The 21,478-nt window shown below is 40.9% G+C and overlaps 1 protein-coding gene across 2 annotated transcripts in view; it reads left to right on the top strand.

The window, feature by feature from the left end:
• The window catches only part of Plch1 (phospholipase C eta 1), a 196,636-nt gene extending 183,883 nt beyond the window's left edge, over positions 1-12,753 (top strand). For both annotated transcript variants that reach the window (XM_029537859.1, XM_029537860.1), the window contains 6 exons: positions 932-1,016; positions 4,348-4,494; positions 4,798-4,877; positions 6,416-6,475; positions 6,902-7,256; positions 9,558-12,753. In XM_029537859.1, the coding sequence (XP_029393719.1) occupies positions 932-1,016; positions 4,348-4,494; positions 4,798-4,877; positions 6,416-6,475; positions 6,902-7,256; positions 9,558-11,623 (2,793 nt within the window). In that variant the 3' untranslated portion in view covers positions 11,624-12,753. The remainder of the gene's footprint in view (positions 1-931; positions 1,017-4,347; positions 4,495-4,797; positions 4,878-6,415; positions 6,476-6,901; positions 7,257-9,557) is intronic.
• The last annotated feature ends 8,725 nt before the right edge of the window (positions 12,754-21,478 follow it).

Genomic DNA, 21,478 nt, shown 5'->3' with positions numbered 1-21,478 from the left:
TGTTCAGCAGCAGGAATAGTTAATTGGTATAACCAGAAAGTTCATGCTTACTTCTTTATGTCTGAAGAAAGGAACATACATTTCCTATGTCTGTCAAGCTTTTCATTTTGAGAAGTCTTTAGCCCCTATAAAGTTGCAAGAATCATATAATGAATGTTTCTCCTCAGTTTACTAATTCAGTTAGTAAATTTTTTGACATGTACTGTGCTGTGCCCCCATATATACATATCTTGTAAGTATGTTGGGGGTTATGTGGTTTCTTTCCTTTGCAGTCATTTGTGTCTATTGCACTTTGTTGATTAAGAACAAAGGCATTCTCCTATAAAACTATAGCAAAATGCAATATTGTCCAATATAACACCTATAATCCAATCTTTTCGTAGTATCCTTAAATTGTCTTATTTTTTTCTTTTTCAACTGAATCACAGGCAACTTTTTATTGCCATTTTTTTTTTTTTTTTTTTTTTTTTTAGCCTTCTACGATACAAAGTGATTCTCTAAAATCAAATTGATTTTATGACATTGGCATGATGTAGCCCTCCTCCTCATGGTAGACATTTAAGTTGCTTCCAGTGTTTGACCATTGTGATTGCAACTTCTCTGAGGTTTTGAGCATGGGTGACCCTCTCAACTTTAGTTGGGTATGCTTCCTGAACTGAAATTGTAGGTTCTTTGAGTGAGAGTTTCAGTAGCATTAACAAATATTGACAAAGAGAATTTAATGTTTTAATGCCACCCCTTCACTCATATATCTAAATCACCTGTTTCTATAATTTTGTTTTTGTTTTGTTTTCATAAGTATGTAGTAAAAATCATGTGTTACTGAAATGTGAACATTTGACTAGTTTATTCTCAGAGTAATTAACACTTGAGCACATGTGACACTGGCAATAGCACTTCCTCTTTTTTTTTTTTTTTTTTTTAAATACAGATCATTGACCCTTTCGTTGAAGTTGAAATTATTGGGCTGCCAGTAGACTGTTGCAAGGACCAAACTCGTGTGGTGGATGACAACGGTAAGGTGGCAGTCAGTGTGCACCCTGAGGCTGTGCGCTGTGGCTGCAGTGTGCAGTGACAGGGACAAGTGTAGTGTTTAGCACAGCAAGACAGCTGAGTTGTAACTGCCATCCGAATGTATGGTAAACACATTGATAAAAAGTCAGTGGCTTTCTAAGTTTCTGGTTCCTTTCTGAGACAGAAAAGTCAGTACTCTCACACACAGGCACTCAGGAGGAGTCAACCACTGTGCTCTATAAATAGCCTTATGCTAATATTGTTGTTGCTACCCCCTGAGCTCGAGTCTCTAGCTGCATATGTAGCAGAAGATGGCCTAATCGGTCATCACTGGGAAGAGAGGCCCCTTGGTCTTGCAAACTTTATATGACCCAGCACAGGGGAAGGCCAGGGCCAAGTAGTGGGAGTGGGTGGGTAGGGGAGCAGGGGCGGGGAACTTTCGGGATAGCATTTGAAATGTAAATAAAGAAAATAATAATAAATAAATTAATTAATTAATTAAAAGAATGGAAAAAAAAGCCTATGCTCATGAAATAATGGCAGAATGAACATCAGAGAGTCTCCTGGTGAACAAAGGAAACTCTCTTTTCTGATTACTTTGTAATCATGAGCTCTCAGTGACTTCTGTAACTAAGAAAGAAAGGTTATGCAGAAAAACATGCTAGACTTGGGTAAACGTAATGCCTTTTTGCCACCTCTGAAATACTGGCCCCTCACCATATTTAAGAAATGAATGTGCTAGGGCATTCTGGCCCAATCTTTAGATATTTTTATGCTCAAATAAACAACAACAACAAAAATTAAATATAGTCAAGAACAAAAGCTACTGAACTTAACAGCTGATAAACTGGGATGCCTATTTTGATGACATTATTGTGGTCAAGACTCCTGGGACTCTTTCTAAGTCTTTCTATTGAAAGATGCATGACATCTTAAAGACCTTGGCTCAGAACTTGCCTAGGGAAATTCTTCCTAGTGTGTTACTTATTATGTGAGGTGTGTGTTCTCATAAATAAGTCTCCTCAAAGCTATTGCTTAAGTCCATGTGTTTAATTAATTCTTCCTGGCTTCTGTTCCTATCATTGTTTGTCTTTTTTAGCATGGAAATAGCTAAAGATTGGGCCAGAATGTGCTGGCACATTCATTTCTTAAATATGGTGAGGGGCCAGTATTTCAACAGTGGCAAAAAAAGCATTACCTTTCCCCAAGTCTAGCATAATTTTCTGGATAATCTTATAGAATTATATTTGTCTGTCATATATGTGACAGATATTATCTCATACATATTTTCTTCATTTAGAATAATGAATATTCTAAAAATAATTGGAAGTCATGGTTATCAAAACATTAGAGAAATCAGTGGCTCATGTGGAGACCTTGAAGAAATGTTAGCTGTTTAAAAGTGGGATGAACCTGTAAGGAAATAACATTCCTAAAAAAAAAAAAAAAAAAAAAAAAAAAAAAAAAAAAAAAAAAAAAAAAAAAAAAAAATGATCATGTATACAGAGTTCTGCTGTATGTATACCTGCACACCACAAGAGGGCATCAGATCCCATTACAGGTGGTTGTGAGCCACTATATGGTTGCTGAGAATTGAACTCAGGAACTCTGGAAGAACAGCCAGTACTTTTAACTTCTGAGCCATCTCTCCAGTCCCAGGATATAGCATAAAGAAGTCCTTCCATTGTTTGATTTTTCTCCGGGCCTAAGGAATTATTTCTTCCTTTCTTAGTTGCAGAAGTCACTGAGAGCTCATTACAAAGTCACAGAAAAGACAGTTTCCTTTGTTCACCAGGAGACTCTCTGATGTTCAGTCTGCCGTTATTTCATGACCTTGAGGCTTTTTATAGAGGAAAGTGGTTGACTCCTCCTGAGTGTGTATGTTTGGTAGAACTTAGTTTCCTCTTTCAGAAAAGAATCTTTCAGAGTGGTATACTTTTTAGTAGTTTTTGTAATTATTTTGCTGGAGAAAATTTTACTAAGAAATAAATGCCTTTTGTCCTTTTGTATTTAGCCTTTGTGCGTTTTCCCTTATGTTCATAGTACTGGAGGGGAGTCATTATGAAAGAAACAGATTTATAAAAAGAGCCATGGTTTTGGAGGATGGAGGTCTAACCAATGTGGCACTGGCTTTGGTGAGGGCTGCCTTGACTGATTCCAATCATCGCTGGTGGCATCCCATTAAGACTATGTGTAAGAGATCACATGGCAACCCAGAAACCTGAGGAACTCGGAGGTAGACAGACTTGCTTTGTAACAGCTCTAGTGAGAATTCAGCAGCATTCAGTAAGGAGTCATCAACGTTTCCTTGGCGTAGGGCCACAATGGCAAGACAGCCTTACACTTGGGTCTACACCATAACAAAATCACAATGGGTATGAAGATTGCCACTTAAAATTACTAGGGGACAAACCACAATCAAACTATAGCAGTCTTTGAACGAAGGCATGTGCCTTCTCGTTCATTTTCAACACGTGTGGACATAAAGTTCTTGCTTCATGGAAGCCACTTTAACTGTAGCACACAGTCTAAGTTGGGACTCTTGCTCACTCTATGATGTCAGACACACTTCTTCGAACAGCAATTCTCCAAACTATAGAATGAATTACAAATACTTTTGGACTTTCGAAAGTATAAGCATGTGTTGCTTGTACAAATTTGAAAAATTCTAGTTTGAAACTTGATGAATGTTTTCCTTACTTAGACAAAGCAAGCTGGATGTGGTGGCTCCTGTTTAATCCCAGCGCTTGGGGGGTAGAGATAGGAGGATTGTGAGTTCGAAGCAAACCTGGACTACTGAATGAAACCCTGCCCCCAAAACACAAACCAAAGGAAACCCATAAACCCTTGACATGCTGCTCTTAAAGTGTCTCTGTAGGAATTAAAGAGGACTGTATGTACACCAGAGGATAGAAAGCTATATGGCACTTTATGAATAGGAGGAGACCCTTTGGTAGCTGAGAAATACAATAATATCGGGGTCAACTTTCTGTAACATTTCTGCTAAAATACTGTTAGAATACGATTATAATTTTTAAGCTTATTGAAGCATTTTAATAACTATTAAGAAGCTTCCTGATACAGTGGGGCTTCCGGGATTAATAGAATTGATGTGATAATTTACAGGCAATTTTTCTACCAATTATTTTCTAACAGTGGGGTAAACTCAGAGGCATTATTTTAGCAGGGCATCCTGGAGAGGTTCAGGCATCTTCATAAGTTTAATAAACATTGCAGGCAATTTTCACTGTCTGCTCTACAGACATTGCTGCTAAATCATTTCCAGCCAAGCCCTTTGCTTTTTCTGATTTTTCTTTTTCCCATTTCTCTAAGGATTTAACCCTGTGTGGGAAGAAACCTTAACTTTTACAGTTCACATGCCAGAAATAGCTTTGGTTCGGTTCCTTGTGTGGGATCATGATCCTATTGGAAGAGACTTTGTCGGGCAAAGGACTGTGTCCTTCAGCAGCCTCGTGCCCGGTAGGTATAAGCTAGCCTTCTATCTCTAGATTGGCTATTCTGTCTCTTTGTTTTCTACTGTGGGGGAGGAGTATCTAGGTTCTAGCATATGCTAGGTTAATCTTTTCTTTGTGGAAGTTTTAATACATGACCCAGGGCAAACAGGACATTCATCAAATTCATTATTTGGCATATGACATACGATGTAATATGGTATATAAGATGTGAAGGATGATAGTTAAGATGGATACTTAATTGGCTTGCCCTCTCTGGAAAGCCAAATAGAAATTCAGCTGAACAAGCCAGTTCTTTTCCCTTTTCCAGGCTACCGGCATGTCTACCTGGAAGGACTCACAGAAGCCTCTATTTTCGTTCACATAACAATCAATGAGATCTTTGGAAAGGTGAGAAAGATCAGATCATTGGCATACAACAATAATATGGACCTCAAGGAAGTTCCAGAAAAGAAATGTACATTTGACAAAGTTTTTTTTTTTTGTTTTGTTTTCTGTCAGGAGCTCAGTGAGCTCAGGCATCCTTCAGGCCATGTCTATCCGTACTCCCCTGTCAACTCAGGGGTGTGTTCGTTCCTTCCTCTGAGGGGTGCTCTCTATGTTTAATAGAATTCAGAAGCCTGTCACACTTTCAGGTGATCATTTTGATGGCAAGAAAGAAGGCCATTAAAATTTGAGTTTTATTGTAATTCTAAAAAAGGTGCACTTTCTACAGAAGGAAATGTGGAATCTCAGAGGTTTATTGAATGGCCTATGTTAATCTAGCTCTAATCCTAGCTGTGTCTAGGCAAGAACCATTCATATGGAACAACTGGAAATTGAAAACGATGCATATAAAGTGTGAATGGATTTAAAAGTACCTACAGAAGAAATTGAGAGAGGAAAAGAGGAGGGATATAGAAGGGGGGTTAAGATGAAAGGAAGAAGATAAGGGTGGTGGAGAGAGGGAGGGGAGGGGAGGAAGATGGAGAGGGAGAGGGAGATAGGAAAGTGAAATCAGAGCGAAGGGAGACAGGCGACCACAAACAGGTGTCTAGTTGTGCTAGCCCTTTCTCCTTTCCCTGTAGAGGGGGGGGTGCTTTGCACAGCAGCGGGTGGTCCTCTGGTCATGCCAAGTGCTATGGACTAGATGTGGCTTGGAGGGATTGTAGAATGGAACAGTGCTCACATTGCCCCATGCTGCTTGTTACTGTGGTCGGTGCTGCCTTCAGCTTCTCCAGAGTATTGGCCTTCTCTCTGAACTTGCTCCCCATGTGTAACTGTGAGGTAAAAATAGTACCTGCCTCACAAATCAGTTTGTTATTCCCTGCAAGTTGCCTGGCCTGGAGTAAACGAGCATAGCATTGGCTAATGTCAGTATCTCTGTGACCACCACCTGGGAGTGTAGGTTTAGCGCAGTCAGAAGAAGGGAACAAATGGTTTGTATTTCTGAATATTCTGAAGGTAAAGGCTTTCAAATTTGAGCTCCTATTTACACAGCTTGTCGGGCTCTTTCTGTTAACCTAAATAGAGACATATATAAATGATTTGAATCCAGGCATTATATATATATATAATTATATTCAGGAAAGTCCAGTTTAACCATATAATATCTCTAACTTTCATCAGGGTGGCGGAAAACTAGGATTTCTTTAAAACTTAGCCCAGAAATAAATTACAAATATTCTATATAATTTTTGTTTCATTCCCAAATAAATGACCAATTTTGAGTCATTTATTATGTTCAACGTATGTATGGGTTGAGATGCTCATACCATAAAGTGACAGCATTGGGTTGAACAAGGGATGAACAGAAAAGAAAATTATTGGAAATGGGAGGAAGGGTTTTTACAGGTATGCACATTTTTCTTTTATGTTTCCTGGTACCGCCTATTTGAATGAGCCCAAACTGTGTTTGTTCTCTTGTGTTTTTGTTTTCTCCCCTGCAGTGGAGTCCTTTAATCCTCAACCCCAGTTATACCATATTGCACTTTCTAGGAGCTACAAAGGTAGTTTCTCAGCATGGCCCTGCACTCTCAATAGCGTGTTCTTTTAAAATGACTGTGGTGGCATGCCTCCTCACATCTTCCCATCCACTGCTTACCATGAAACACACGTTTGCTGCTTCAAGGCTGCTAAAGTCCTATCTGTTTGTTACCATGGAAACTTCTCCACCATCTTATCATCTCTGGGTAGGAACGTTCCGGAAAGGTTGGCCATGAAATTGAAAGACTGCATTTCCTCCCATAATAAAGCTGATGAGATGTGTGCATGTATGGACCCACTGTGAGCTGCTTTCTTATTTTGAACATCCTTCAGTCAATGGCGACAAAATTTCACTTCATAGTCATTCTTCCTGGAGCTGTCATTTCAAACACAAGTTTTTCTTATGATAGCATGTGCTTAACTTGCGGTTGGTCCCTTTGTGTCCTCAGAACAGACAGCTCCAAGGCCTGAAGGGGCTGTTCAATAAGAATCCCAGGCACGCTTCTTCAGAAAGCAGCTCGCATTATGTTCGGAAGCGATCGATCGGAGAGAGGATTCTGCGACGCACAGCTAGCGCTCCGGCCAAAGGTGGGAAAAAGAGCAAAGCAGGCTTCCAAGAAATGGTCGAGATAAATGATTCTGTCTCTGAGGCTGCAAGAGGTCAAGATGGTGTCCTGAGGAGGACCACTCGGAGTCTGCAAGTACGCCCTGTCTCGATGCCCGTTGACAAGAGCCTTCCGGGGGCTTTGTCGCTGCCCATATCTGAAGCGGCAAAAGACACGGATGGAAAAGAAAACTGTCTGGGTAAGGTGCTTTCATTTTCTCTAAGCTGCATTTTTGGTCCCTGTTTCCATCATGACAGTGCTACCATTATGCAATTAAAGTGTCCGAAAAAAGTTAATGTTAATTCTATGCAGGAAGATTTTAATCTTTGGGTAAGAGAGTACAAAATAGCCTTACCGTTTCCATGTGTGGGGAATGAGAACTCCAGGTAGAATGGCCTAGAGCATGCCAATCTGAGAGGGAGAAGGAACCGACAAAATATAAATAGTGTTGATTTTTCTTTCTCCACACCCTGGGGAGCAGAGAGGCAGGATGTTGGAACAAGGACAAGGAGTTTAAAGAAGTATCGTACTGAGTTTGTCCCAGGGTTGAATGGGCTTTTCTGGCATTGAATACAGCTGCATTACTTTTCACTATTAAAAACTCTTGTGGTGGGAAGTGTTAATGGTGGACAGACACTGTTAAAGCCAGTTATCATTTGTCCTACTTGGATAGTTTTCTTCCTTAGGATGCGGTTTAGGCACTGTGATCCCACTTCCCTGCTCTGGATGGTAGCAGGGGAGGAGGCGTGCCCAAGGTTATGGCTTGCTTGTAGGCTCTACAAGCATAGGACTTAGGAGCCATCTTTTTCCTTAGCTTGGACTATGAAGGACTCATTTGAGCAAGTTGATGATGAGCATTGACCACTTTACTAAATGACAAAAAGCTCTTTAATTTGTTTCACTGACTCCTTTTCCTATTCCAAAACTGTGTCTATCGACTGGCTCTGGAATTATCTCAAACAAGTAGAGTGTAATATCTTGTTTTTGCATTTTAGCAAAATTAGTCTTTATCCAAACAATATAACTTCAGCGACTTGTTTTTCCACAAATGCTGCTTTGCTTGTATTGGTTCTTATTGTAAGGTGTTCTAGTGAGAAAAGAAAAGGTAGTTCTTGAATACTTTTTTAGAAGGGGAGAAACCAAGCTTGAAAATTTCCTAGTTTGCATGGCCCTGGAGTCTATCTAGCACTGGGAAAATGTTCAAAGTTTTCTTAAGCGTAGCGTCAGAGAAGAGAGGATATGTGTGGCTTTAAGTTTATTTTAAAGAGCTGCTTCAGCAAAGTAAACTTATGTTCAGTAGAGATCTGTACTAAGTAGTCTTCTAACTGCAGAAGTTCAAGCCAAGGCATGAACTGGAAAGCAAGAAAAAGAAAATGCTTCTTTCCTACATTTAAAAAGGAGTAAGGGCTAATCACATGCATTAAACTTGCAGCAAATGTGGAAGGATGCATAATCATTGTACCGTCCCAGATACATTACATGAAGTAAGCAACTGAGAAAAAAATCAGACTACAAGGTTCTTAACAGTCTGTCTCTACAAAAGTAGCTGCTTCTGAAAATGATGTCATGGGATATTTAATGGTTTACAATTTGGGAAACTTAATTTTTTTAGAAGATGAATAAAATTTTAGTGAAGAGAAAGTATTTTTGTGAAAAATTTTTTATCCACACATTATGACTTTGAAAGAGTTAAAGGACAAATAATCAGATAAAAATAATTAAATACTGAGCATCATCTCAGCACACATCAAAAGGGATGCAGTATTCCAGACAGCTGTGAACTGTATGTTTTACAGTTTTCCTTATGTAACATCTTACTAACACCTTGGGGGAGGGGGGAAGAATGCAACATATATTTTTGTACTGGAGTAAAAAAATATTATCAAGAGATATTAAATATCAGCAGTGACTTGGAATTGATGACTGATTACCTCTTCACTTTAAGCCAATAGATATGAATAGTTTTGTGTACATATTGTATGTTCCAATTGTGTTAGAAATTAATTAGGTAAACAGTTTTCCAAAATGTCTTTTTAAAATTCTATCCTTTGTGGTTTGCCTGTTGCTAATACATGTGTAACTTTGAAAGCTGCTAGTGTCTTGTTTACAGGTTCCATAGTGCACTGTTTAACAGAGCTGTCTTGTTCTGTTTTTGTTGCCATGCTTCTGTGTAGTACAGATCTGAATAGGAAGCAGCTTAAGGTAATCCTCACCTTGAAAGCATAGTAACTCATTGACATTATCTGGACAATGAATATTACATCCTCAGCTGATGTAATAGACATTCAAAGAAAGCTCAGCGAAGTTCCTGTAAATATATTTCACCATTTATCCATCACACAGACACTGTGTTGCAAACTTCTGCCTATCCATAATTATATTCTGTCACAATGTAATTCAGATGTACATTCTCCATTTGTCTGTGTCAAGACAAACATGACTGTCCCAGGGCCTACATAAAGTGATACCCTTTACCTAAAATGCTGTTTTCTTTATTTAGCAGAGGACAAGGATGACAGAAGAAAGGGAGCCGCAACTATAAAAGACCCACATTTTTCAAATTTCAACAAAAAGTTATCTTCCTCCTCCAGTGCGCTCCTCCACAAAGATGCCAACCAAGGGCCAACTGCCAGTGTATCAAACCCAGAACAGTGTGGAGGACGAGGTGCAAAGAGTGGGAGAATTAAACCAAATATGACAAATGATTGCCAGGAAAACCACGGTCCCCCCAAATTCCTCTCTCCAAGGAAGCATTTGGCGCCTGATCCTGCAACGAAGGGACTGCAAGATCTGCATGGAATGAGAACCGATGAGAACGAGCATGCCGAGGAGGGCTTCTCCGGAGGGAAAAGCATGTTGTCCGGGAGCGTTCTTTCTCAAAGTTCTCTGGACAGGGAGAACCTGGAAGGCAGCAGAGCCAAGGGCAGAGCTGCAACGTCCTTTTCTCTCTCCGACGTCTCAGGGCTCTGTTCTGACATCCCTGATTTACATTCAACTGCCATTCTACAGGACACTGAAATTTCCAATCTCATTGATGACGTGACTTTAACAAATGAGAATCAGTCGGACAGTTCCATCTCAGCACTGATTGGCCAGTTTGAAGAAAGCAACCACCCTGCTAACGTTACTGTGGTTTCTCATCTCCCTAGCACCAGTGGGGCATCAGGAGGTGTTCCTTTGCCGGTCACATTGGGCATCCAAACACCCTTCAAGCATGGTCTTTCCCAGGGGACCCAGAAGGCCTTCCTGTGCTCATCTCCTGAGCCGAACAAGCTCTCCAGTGCTGAGACCACCAAACTGGCAAATAACGCAGTTGCTTGTGGAGTGATTGGCTCTCCCATCTCTACACCAAAGCCAGGTGATGTCCCTTCAGATAAAGCCAAGACAAGGATCACTGAAGGCAACCTGCTTGGGTCCCCTGATGCTTCTCCTGGTCAATTTCCCAAAAGCCCCACCCATGGAGAGGAAAATAGGCAAGTGATGAACAGCCCTGCTCTCTCCATGGAGCTGGCCATAGAAGACATAATTGCAGACCCTGCTCTCTGTATAAATTCTGCAGAGAGCAGTCTTGTGGAAATTGATGGGGAATCTGAAAGCCTGTCTCTAACAACCTGTGACTATGGGGAAGAAGCTCCAAATCAACTTGTTTCTCCACCAAAACTGCAGCAGAGCCAGGAGATGGTGGAACACATTCAGAGGGGCTTGAGGAATGGCTACTGTAAAGAGACTCTCCTCCCTTCTGAAATATTCAACAATATTCCAGGTGTCAAAAATCACAGTATCTCTCATCTAACCTATCAGGGTGCTGGCTTTGTGTATAACCATTTCTCAAGTTCAGATGCAAAAACGAACCAAATCTGTGAGCCCCAGCAGCCTAGGGCTCCAGGTATGCATGCCCCTACACCCACAACATCAACACAGGTTCCTTTGGCTGCTTTGAAACTGCCAAGTCCATGCAAATCCAAAAGTCTGGGGGACTTAACATCAGAGGACATTGCCTGCAACTTTGAAAGCAAATACCAATGTATTAGTAGGAGCTTTGTGACAAACGGCATTAGGGACAAGAGCATGACTATGAAGACAAAGTCATTAGAGCCTTTAGATGCCCTGACTGAACAGCTCCGGAAGCTGGTGTCCTTTGACCAAGAAGACAGCTGCCAAGTGCTCTACTCAAAGCAGGATGTCAATCAGTGTCCCAGGGCATTAGTCAGAAAGTTGTCATCTAGAAGTCAGAGCAGAGTGCGCAACATTGCCAGCCGTGCCAAGGAGAAGCAGGAAGCTGGCAAGCAAAAAGCTATGGCCCAGAGCACCAGAGGAGGAGTGGTCCTTAGAAGTAAACCGCCAGCTCCTGCTCTGGCCGTGAACCGTCACTCCACGGGCTCATACATTGCAAGCTACCTGAGGAACATGAAAACTGGTGGCCTAGAGGGTAGAGGCATCCCAGAGGGAGCATGCACGGCCCTTCGCTATGGCTACATGGACCAGTTTTGTTCAGATAATTCAGTTCTGCAGACTGAGCCAAGCAGCGAAGATAAACCCGAAATTTATTTTCTTTTGAGGCTTTGAATTATATAAAGTTGCATTTTCATTGTTTACATGGTACTCTATAGGATGCTAGATTTTTTCCATTGTCAGGAAATATGATACTGGGCTTTGAAATGATTTCCAAATGTATTTTTAAACTTGTATTTTGGTCTCCCTTTGCCTCATGCATTTGTACATAGATTCTGTGGCTTTTCCCAGGAATCCATGATCTTTCCCCCAAGGTGTTGTAAACTGTGTCAGTATGAAATGTGTGCATGCCCTTATGTGAAACTTCTCAGCAGCTTGGGTCATAGAGTGCATATGTTGCACACAAAAAATGTGTTTCCCCATGTCCTCTGATCACAGTCCCAGAGGCTGTCACCGTTACTCAGTAAGTGTTGAGCTCATTAAGATTAAACTTTGAAAACCATAAAGGGGTGGATTCTTTATTTGAAGCTACATTTTCCTTCTGAATTGAGAGACCCAGATTCACAGTTTTTTTTACCCATTTAAAAGAGATGTTTTAAGTGGTTACATTGCCCTTTATGATTTCCACATGCCACCCAAAGTATGAATTCCATGAAGATGGATAGCATTGCTCCAACCCCACGTCCCTTTTAGAATAGACTATGAGGAAGAAAGTGAACTTCTGTATATAAGGGCAAATTAGTTTGTTTTGCAAGAAATTTTGTTACATATTTTTGCTAATGGCTTTGTATGTAACAAGAATCCAGTTGCCAAGCTATCTGTCATACTTTTGGATTATCTAATATTATAGATTGAAAATAATGGCTTTCAGGATGAGAGACATTTGGCTGGGGATGGTGGTTCACGACTTCACTCCCAGCAGACTCAGATGAGTCTAAGGCCAGCCTGATCTACATAGTGAGCTCCAGGCCAATCAGAGGCACGCACTAAGATCCTATCTTAAAACAAGAGAAACAAAAAGATAGTGAGAGACTTACATTAAAACCCAAAGTAGTATAGACAGACACTTCCCCAAAGCAATCAAGAAAAAAGGTATTTTCTCATAATCCAAATGAATAGATAATTAAAAGAAGCCTTTTATCTTTAGGGAACCAAGTAACTATATTTTAGTACCGACATATTATTTTCATTGTGGATCCACTTTTTATTGCATGTTCAGATGTTCATTTGCTTTTTGTACCATGAATTACAATGATGTTCTTCCTGGACTTCATAAAAACATAATTAAAGCGGATTTTTGAACACTTGATGATTTTGTTTATGAAACAAAAACAAAGCCACAGCTGGAGTGTGTGTGATAACTGTTGAATGGGGGACCAGTCTATGTCCTCCTTTCTATGTGCTTATAGCAAAAGTGGGGACTTTTATTATCAGGGATGGTTTTATACAGCAGTTTATGTGTCTGAATTTTTTCATTATGTTGAAGAATATACTCATTTTTTGTTTAAAATATATATTAAAGTATTATATATACTTTATATATGTGTGTATACATATACATGCACATACATATTTTGCTTATATGTATGTATAGCATGTATGTGCCTAGTGCCTGAGGTGGTCAGAAGAGGGCCACGGATCCTTTGGAACTGGAATTACACAGTTTTAAGCTGCTCTATGTGGGTGTTGGGAGCAGAACCTGGGTGCTCTGCAAGAGCAACAAGGGCTCTTAACCACTGAAGCATCTATCCAGTGATATCATTATATTGAAGACCCTTATATTTGTAAGATCCTTAAACAGATATCAAATGGAATTATTTTTCTGCACTTGGTATTTATTTTCAAGTTTAAAAATAATTCTTGGCAACTAGTCCAGTAGCAGAGATTGTAATAGGTGGTTATGGAGGAACAAACATGGGGAAATTACGTGAGATGCTTTGCTTGTTTTGTGTGTGTGTGTCTGTGTGTGTGTGTGTGTGTGTGTGTGTGTGTGTGTGTGTGTGTGAGTGATAGGAAGAAAAGCCATTAGGCCGTCAGTCCCTGCTTCTTTCAGTCCCAACTCCTAGCTTTTCTCTAATGCTAGGAGTCATCATTCATAAATCTAGAGATTTGCTAGAAGAAGAAATATCAAGGAGAAAGGGACCAAAATGCATTTCAATTCTTTTAATGAGCTTGAAGTATTTCTTCTGTCTTGTGGCCTTTGAACCTCTAATGTTCTCTCTTGTGACCTTGGTTCATCTGTTACCATTTTTATTTTAGAAACCATTGATCTAACACAGAGATTTAGATACCAAATTGCCTTGAAGAGAATTTAGCTGCCTTTTATGATTTAAGCACTCTTTACTCTAAAAATTAAAATAGGAAAGAAAAATCATGTATCCAGTCATAAGGTGAATGTTTGCAGACAGGAGCTAGGTAATACAGGAGTTCTTTCAGTGTCCATGTTTTTGGCCATACACATACTACAATCTCCCAAGAGACAGATCACAGGAAAAGAAGAGAAACCAGTTTCACGATAGTCATTTGAGAGTTCTGTATTAACCAAGAGGAGGCAATAAAGCTTCGTTTTAATAAAAGGCATCTGATGTTCCGATCCCGCTCATTAGGATTTCTCTTGTTCAGAGGACAGATGCGAGACTGAATCAGTCCCAAGGAAATCAAACAAGAGATGTCTCTAACAAGATGCTAGTAGGCTTTGCAGTGCTGAAGGTGTGGGGAGCTGCTAGTCTCTGAAACTCTGATTTGGGACAAGCCCTGTGGAGTTTGGGTTCCTTGAGGCTTTTTCCTTATAGGCTGCATTGATGTTCCAAGTCTAAGCAGTGAGGTAGGGAGGTAGCTGGAAGAGTTTAACAGTCAAGGCATCCACAAAAGACAGAAGCAATGGTGCTTAACGTGAATCTGATCCAGCAGCTTTCCCAATTAAAATCCTTTATCCGAGCAAAGTAAGGTTTTTTTACTTTGCATAGAATTTTGACCCATTCTTCTAAAATTATCAAGCCTCCAATGTACTACAGACCCTCAGATTCCACTGTATTACGTTGGTATATTCACACTTCTGTTTCCTCCGTTAGCCATACATAGGCAGTGACCATGCCTTGTGCCCTTTTCCTAGCTTAGGACCCAGCATGTGGTGAATGAGAAACTTAAGTAAAATGGGAAAGAAAATAGCATGCCTGATATCTGCCGATTTGACTCTCACAAGACCTTGTTCCAAGTGGTTCCATGTGGTTACAACCACTGATCTTTCTACATGTCGGTTACTTTTCCTGTTCCTATCCAGGCCATCACTTTGTCCCCTTTTAATTTAGTAACTACGTAGTTGCTTGCTGTTAAGTAGCATACAGCCCTCTGCAGCTCAGGATGCTTTACATTTGGAGCATCTTATATAGTCATAATAGACTTGTGAAGAGATATGTTATGTTCATTCAAAGGCTCAGAGAAGTGAGTCTCTCATGTTTTTTTGTTTTTGTTTTTGTTTGTTTGTTTTTTTGAGACAGGGTTTCTCTGCATAGCCCTGGCTGTCCTGGAGTTCACTTTTGTAGACCAGGCTGGCCTCAAACTCAGAAATCTGCCTGCCTCTGCCTCCCAAGAGCTGGAATTAAAGGCATGGGCCACCACGCCCAGATGAGAAGTGAGTCTCATTTGAGATTAGCTTAAAGTCCCAGTGGGATAGGAAGAAGCTGAGCAGGACTATTCCATCGCTTCTCACATGAGCCTTCTTCCCCATCATACATTGCCCTTTAAAGAGACTTTAATCAAGAAGTAGTTAAGAACCACTCTAGGCAGGCGCCTCTCCTGTTATGAGGGCAAAGATTGCTTCCAGCTGATTGAGGTGACAAGGTGAGCTGGTGCTGTTTCGTGTTTATATGACTAGCAGCAACACGTGCTGGAGTTAAAGATATAGGAAAAAAGTTATATATTAAACAATATATATGTATGAATCAGAACCATTTTAATTTTTCTGCCTTGTGTATGCATGCCACATTGCCTTTGAAGATGTTAGAGAACAACTTTGTGAAATTAATTCTTTCTTTCCACCTTTATGTGGGATTCAAGGATCCAGCTGAGTTTTCCTGGTTTGCAGGACAAATCACCTTTACCCTCGAAGCCATCTTGCCAACCCATGAGTTGAGGAAACATTCCCAGGGAAGTGAGTATGAGGGAGAAAACAGGACTAGGCAGGGAAGGAAAAGAAAATAAAAGGGCATACATTACTGAGATAACTATAGCTTTACAAGATCAGCCATCTGTGAGGGTATAGGATATCTCCAAAGATGTCACATAAAGGCTGCACCTGAGAGCAGATTGCAGTCAGGATGGAAGGTGAGAAGTTGATGTCGCTATGTCCTTCTATCCACTTTTCGGTAGATCCCACGAGGCATTAACTTGCATGATTCCAGCTGGTGCTTTGTGGCCCCTCCAGGCATCTCCAGCAGAGCCCCTTTGATATACTGGACTAGACCTCAGCTGGTGCTGCTAATGGGGACAGCTCAGTGATGGCAATGACAGTCACAGCTGCAGTAGTCTGTGGGAACAGCTGACTAGCCAAAAGTCATGCAAACACTTGATATTGAGAGGAATGGGGTAAACCCATCTGGTTTATAGTACCCTTTTCATCAGGATTTTCTTGTACTAGATCTTATATAAGAACAAGAGACCTTCACTACCTCAAGAGAAGAGGTAGAAGGCCAGTTCTTCTACACTGTATAGTGGTCAGTCTCATCCTTTAAGATTAGCAAACTGTACTGGCTTAGTTTTGTGTCAACTTGACACAGCTGGAGTTATCAGAGAAAGGAACTTTAGTTGGGGAAATGCCTCCATGAGATCCAGCTGTGGGGCACTTTCTCAGTGATCAAGAGGGAGAGGCCCCTTGTGGGTGGGACCATTTCTGGGCTGGTAGTCTTGGATTCTATAAGAAAGCAGTCTGAGCAAGCCAGTAAAGAACATCCCTCCATGGCCTCTGCATCAGCTCCTGCTTTCTGACCTGCTTGAGTTCCAGTCCTGCATCTTTTGGTGATCAACAGCAGTATGGAAGTGTAAGCTGAATAAACCCTTTCCTCCCCAACTTACTTCTTGGTCATGATGTTTGTGCAGGAATAGAAACCCTGACTAAGACAAATTGGTACCAGCAGAGTGGGGGTATTCCTGTGACAACCTGACCATGTTTTGGGGAGGACTGTGAAAGGACTTTGGAACTTTGGGCTAGAAGATCCATTCGGTGTTAAGAGCTCTATCGAATGTTGTGTGGGAGCTTGGAAGATAATGTAGAGAACAGTGCAGAAGATGGAGGCCTGGCATGTGAAATTTCAGAGGGAAAATTAAAGACTCTTTTCAGGGCCATTGCTATTTTGGATTGTGAAGATTCTGTGGTTCTGGTTAGCTGGGGCTGAAGNATCAGCTGTGATTAACAAGATAACAGAACTACTAAAGCGAAAACTTTGCATTACTGGGACTATTGATGCTGGTTAGCTGGAGCTAAGAAATTAGTGGTGATTAAGAAGAGACCAGCATCACTGAGGTGACATCTTCTGGGAAGTGTTTTCTGAGAGCACAGACGCTGTGTTCCAGAGATAGCCTTTCCTCCCCAACTTGCTTCTTGGTCATGATGTTTGTGCAGGAATATAAACCCTGACTAAGACACAAACTGAGCTACTGTCATTCTCACTGCCGCAGCCAGTCCATAGCCATAGATGATGTCTTTCTCTTGTCACATATTTAGTTTTTCACACTTGCATTAAATACTTTACCCTCCTAAGTTAGTTATCTGATGGCTTGACACAGTCCCTTATCCTTGATATATATGAGTTCTATCATAATCATCTGGGATGCTTCTTACAAGCTCGTGTATTAGAAGCTTGGTCCCTAGCCTATGGAATTATTAAAAGGGGGTAAAATTCATCTGGGAAGTGGGGCCTATTGGTCATTAGAACATGCCTTCTTCTAATACACTCTACATTATTGTTTGACACAGGGTCTCTCACTGAACCTAGGGATTACCCTTTAGCCAGACTGGCTGGCTAGCCAGTCCCAGAAAACCTACTGCTTCTGTTTTCCAGCACTGGGATAATAGGTGCATAACTTAGCGAAGCAGAGTTAGCTTTTTACGTACCCCTGGAATGAGAATGTAGGTCTTTACACTTGCACAGAAAGCACTTTGCTTACTCAGCTGAGCCAGCTGCCAAACCCTATGCTTCCTATTGATTCCACACTCATCAAGGGGGGCTATAGTTATATGATGTGCCATAGGATATAGGATATCCTCTATATAGGATATGCCCAAGCATGATACTGACCACAGCCCCCTATGAGTTTCACTGATGTCACTGATATCCCTTAATTACCAGGCACTACTTATCTGGGCATTTGAGACCACTTGACATAGTCTCAGTATTGATTCCAATTAGAAAAATTGTCAGTCAATATAGAAGACAACTAATGTGCACCTTAAAGATGACTGCATGCACTACAAATGTCTTCTGGGTAGCAGAAAAATAAACAGACCCTGGACAGCAGAGTAGTGTGGGTTACTTCATGCTTTTTAAATGTAAAGATGCATTGCTCTTGATATTCTCAACTGATAAGTGTCAGGAAAAAGGATTTGGCAAATTGACAGCCACAAATTAAGTGACAGAAGTTGGGTTGGTTTGCTGCAATAAGACTCTACTCTGGCACAGAAGTTGTAATTCTGGTTAAGTTCACAGTAGTTCACTGTTATCAACCATGTGGTGGCTTAAATAGATTTGACCCCCATAGACTCACATGTTTGAATGCTTGGTCCATGGGGAGTATCATTATTAGTCCTTGTTGAAGGAAGTGTGTCACTGTGGGGATGGGCTTTGAGATCTTCTGGTGCTCAAGCTCTACCCAGTATGGAATTAGAGTCTCCTTGCTGCCTTCAGATCAAGACATAGAACTCTTGGTTCCTCCAGCACCATGTCAGCCTGCATGCTACCAGGCCTCCCACCACAAAGATAATGGAATAAACATCTGAAACTGTAAGCTAGCCTCAATGAAATGTTTGCCTTTGTAAGAGTTGCCTTGGTCATGGAATCTCTTCACAGCAATAAAATCCTAAGACAGAGCATAAGCTATATGTTTTATATGGAAAAGTTAGACAAATGAATGACATGGGAGACATGGGATGCTTTCGAGTTCCTCTAGATACTAAACTCGGTAGTACCCAGGGAGGAGGTAATACTTCTGATTGGCTGCCTTGGCCTGGATAGAAAGTGCTTTACTTTTTAAAAGGCTAATAGTCTTTTCTATCATAACATTTAATTCATGTATCAGGAAACCAAAAGCCAACTTACAAATATGCCTATCCTATTAAGTATGGAAAACTAGATGAGAAAAATAATCACAAGGTGGACACTTAGATATATTGGATCCATTATGAGATAGACTTTAGCCTAAACCTTTGTTGTGCTCTGGGATATGTTAGAGATAATTTCCAATTAGAAGGTTATGGTGGTCCTTTGGGGCTCCTAGTACTTGTATCAGCTGTGACCTCATTCTCACTGACTTCTAAGGTATTAGGCAGGGGTCTTGAACACATAACTCAGGAGGCTAAGGCAGAAGTATTATAGGTTTTGGGTCAGCCTGGGCTACACAGTGATCTGTACAAAAACCAAACAGGTGCTTGAGATTAGGAGTGGGGGTGGCTCATCTGGGAAAGCACTTACCATATAAGTGTTAAGATGTGTCTTCAGATTCCTGAACCCATGCAAAAACTAGATGTGGTAGTGTGTGTGTGTGTCTGTGTGTGTGTGTGTCTGTGTGTGTGTGTGTCTGTGTGTGTGTCTGTAATCCCAGCATTCCTACAGGGAAGTGAGAACTATAGACAAAAGTAGTCCAGAATCTTGTGGACCAGTCATCCTGATGTATAAGGGGTTTCAAAAAAGGGTCATGGACCAATATCCAAGGCTGTCTTCTGACTGTATAGTGTGGCAGGCAAAACACAACAGACTAACTCTAGGTAGTTCCTTTAAAGGGCATACTTTTGTGACAGGTGGAGCAATAGTAGAGAAATATATACCAGGCTTGTGGAACCAAGCTTCCCTTTCAAGTAATGGCTCTGGATTTATGAACTGCTTTAGATCTTGTAACTGGAAGTTGTACTTTAGTCATCTTAAGAGATGAGCATGGGACAAGGCACTTTGACTGTTCATTGTGGTGATTATAGCCAATAGGTGATTATAGCCAATCACTTTGCTAGAACCCCTATGGCCCCATGAGTATTAGGAAGCCCAGTGCTAATTCATTACCACCCATTGGCTCAAATAGACAGTAAACAATAAGTTACTTTTGCTGCTTGTATCCTCATTGATGGTGTCCTTTTTAGTGGAGGGTCCTCCAGGGAAATGGACACAGGTGGTGGGCTCATGTGCTTCTATCCCGATGAGTGAAAATTGATGCAACAATTATGGAAGTCACCATGAGAATTCCTCAAACAACAGTAACAAAAACTTTAATAGGGAACTACCATTTGACCCAACTACAATACTCTCAGCTGTATTCTTAAAAGTCTTTGCATTATCATGCTACAGATATACTCACAAAGCTGTGTTTATAGCTACATTATCACAATTGCCAGGAAATATAACCAGCCTAGATACCCATTAACAGATGAATGGAAAAAAGAAATGTGGCCCTTATTCTCATGGCAAAAATCAGTTGCAGGTAAGTTAGACATGGTGTGCTTGTTTGAATGAGAATGACCCCCATAGATTCATTTAAATGCTTTTGGTTGTCAAGGAACAGTACTACTTGTAAGGATTAGGAGGGGTGGCCTTGTTAGAGAAAGTGTGTCACTGGGAATGGGGCTTTGAGGTTTCCAAAGCCGGTGCCTGGCTCAGTGTCTCCCTTCCTGCTGCCTGCAGTCCTAGATGTAGACCTCTAGCTGCTTCTCCAGAAGTGTGTCTGCTTCCATGCTACCATGCTCTCCGCCATGATGACAATCGACTAAACCTCTGACCCTATAATCAAACCTAAACTAGATCCTTTTCTTTATAGAAACTGTCATGGCTACGGTGTCCTTCACAGCAACAGAACAATGACTATGACACTTGCTAAGCACCTGCTCTAGCTTTCAGTGTTCTCACTCTTGTCTGCTTATTTAAGGTTTGTGGGTGCCATTTGACATCGTGTCACATCATTGGATGCCATTGTTTGTACATATACCTCTCCATAAAGGCTAGGAAATAAAAGGTAGCCTATGATTTTCAAATAGTGCTGAAGTGAGCCTCTGTTGATGTAGAGAAAATTCTGTGGCCTTAGTATAAGGAAATAAAGACCCTTCCAATGATAACAGCCTGACTCAGGGCTAATTCATGTGTGCTCGGGCTGATGTAGACTTTCTTGTTAACCCTACTCAACTTGCACTTGCAAATTCCATTCTCCAGGATGAATTTTTCCAATGTTTCCATCATGCTATTTTTCATATTCAGTTAATATCAGTGAGTTCTGAATGCTAGTGTCCATATTTTCTGAACACAGACTATGAAATACAGATATTTTAAAGTCTCTGAACTTTACACTTTGAAGCATTTATTTGCATCCCCATCTTCCACAGAATCTCTTCCCAGTGGCTAATTTGGAGCAGAGAATCAAATTCTACCTGATAGATCACTCTCTAAGCATTTTGTATGGAGGAGTCCCTCCTGAGGACAAAGTGGTATGTGGGTGGCAAGAAGGGATCATACTGCAGTGTCTTTAAGGACATTGCTTTACAGGGTGCCGCACTCAGTTTCAGTGAAGAGGCAAGGGGCATGAGGGTTCCACATGCCCTCTTTATATCCAGTTTTTCCCTGAGAGCCATGGCAGGAACATTCAATCATTATGTACTACATTTATGAAGATGTGAAAGTACTATAAATTAGAAGGACCATCTCCCAGGAGAAGGGGAAAATCCTTGGTTTGTTTCATCATCTTTTCTCATACATTCAAGGCAGATTAGTAACCTTGTGGTTA

The sequence above is a fragment of the Mus pahari genome, chromosome 4 (assembly GCF_900095145.1).
Source record: "Mus pahari chromosome 4, PAHARI_EIJ_v1.1, whole genome shotgun sequence".
Lineage (NCBI taxonomy): Eukaryota > Metazoa > Chordata > Mammalia > Rodentia > Muridae > Mus > Mus pahari.
Note: the sequence above shows the minus strand (reverse complement) of the source record. Positions and strands in the feature narration are given on the sequence as shown.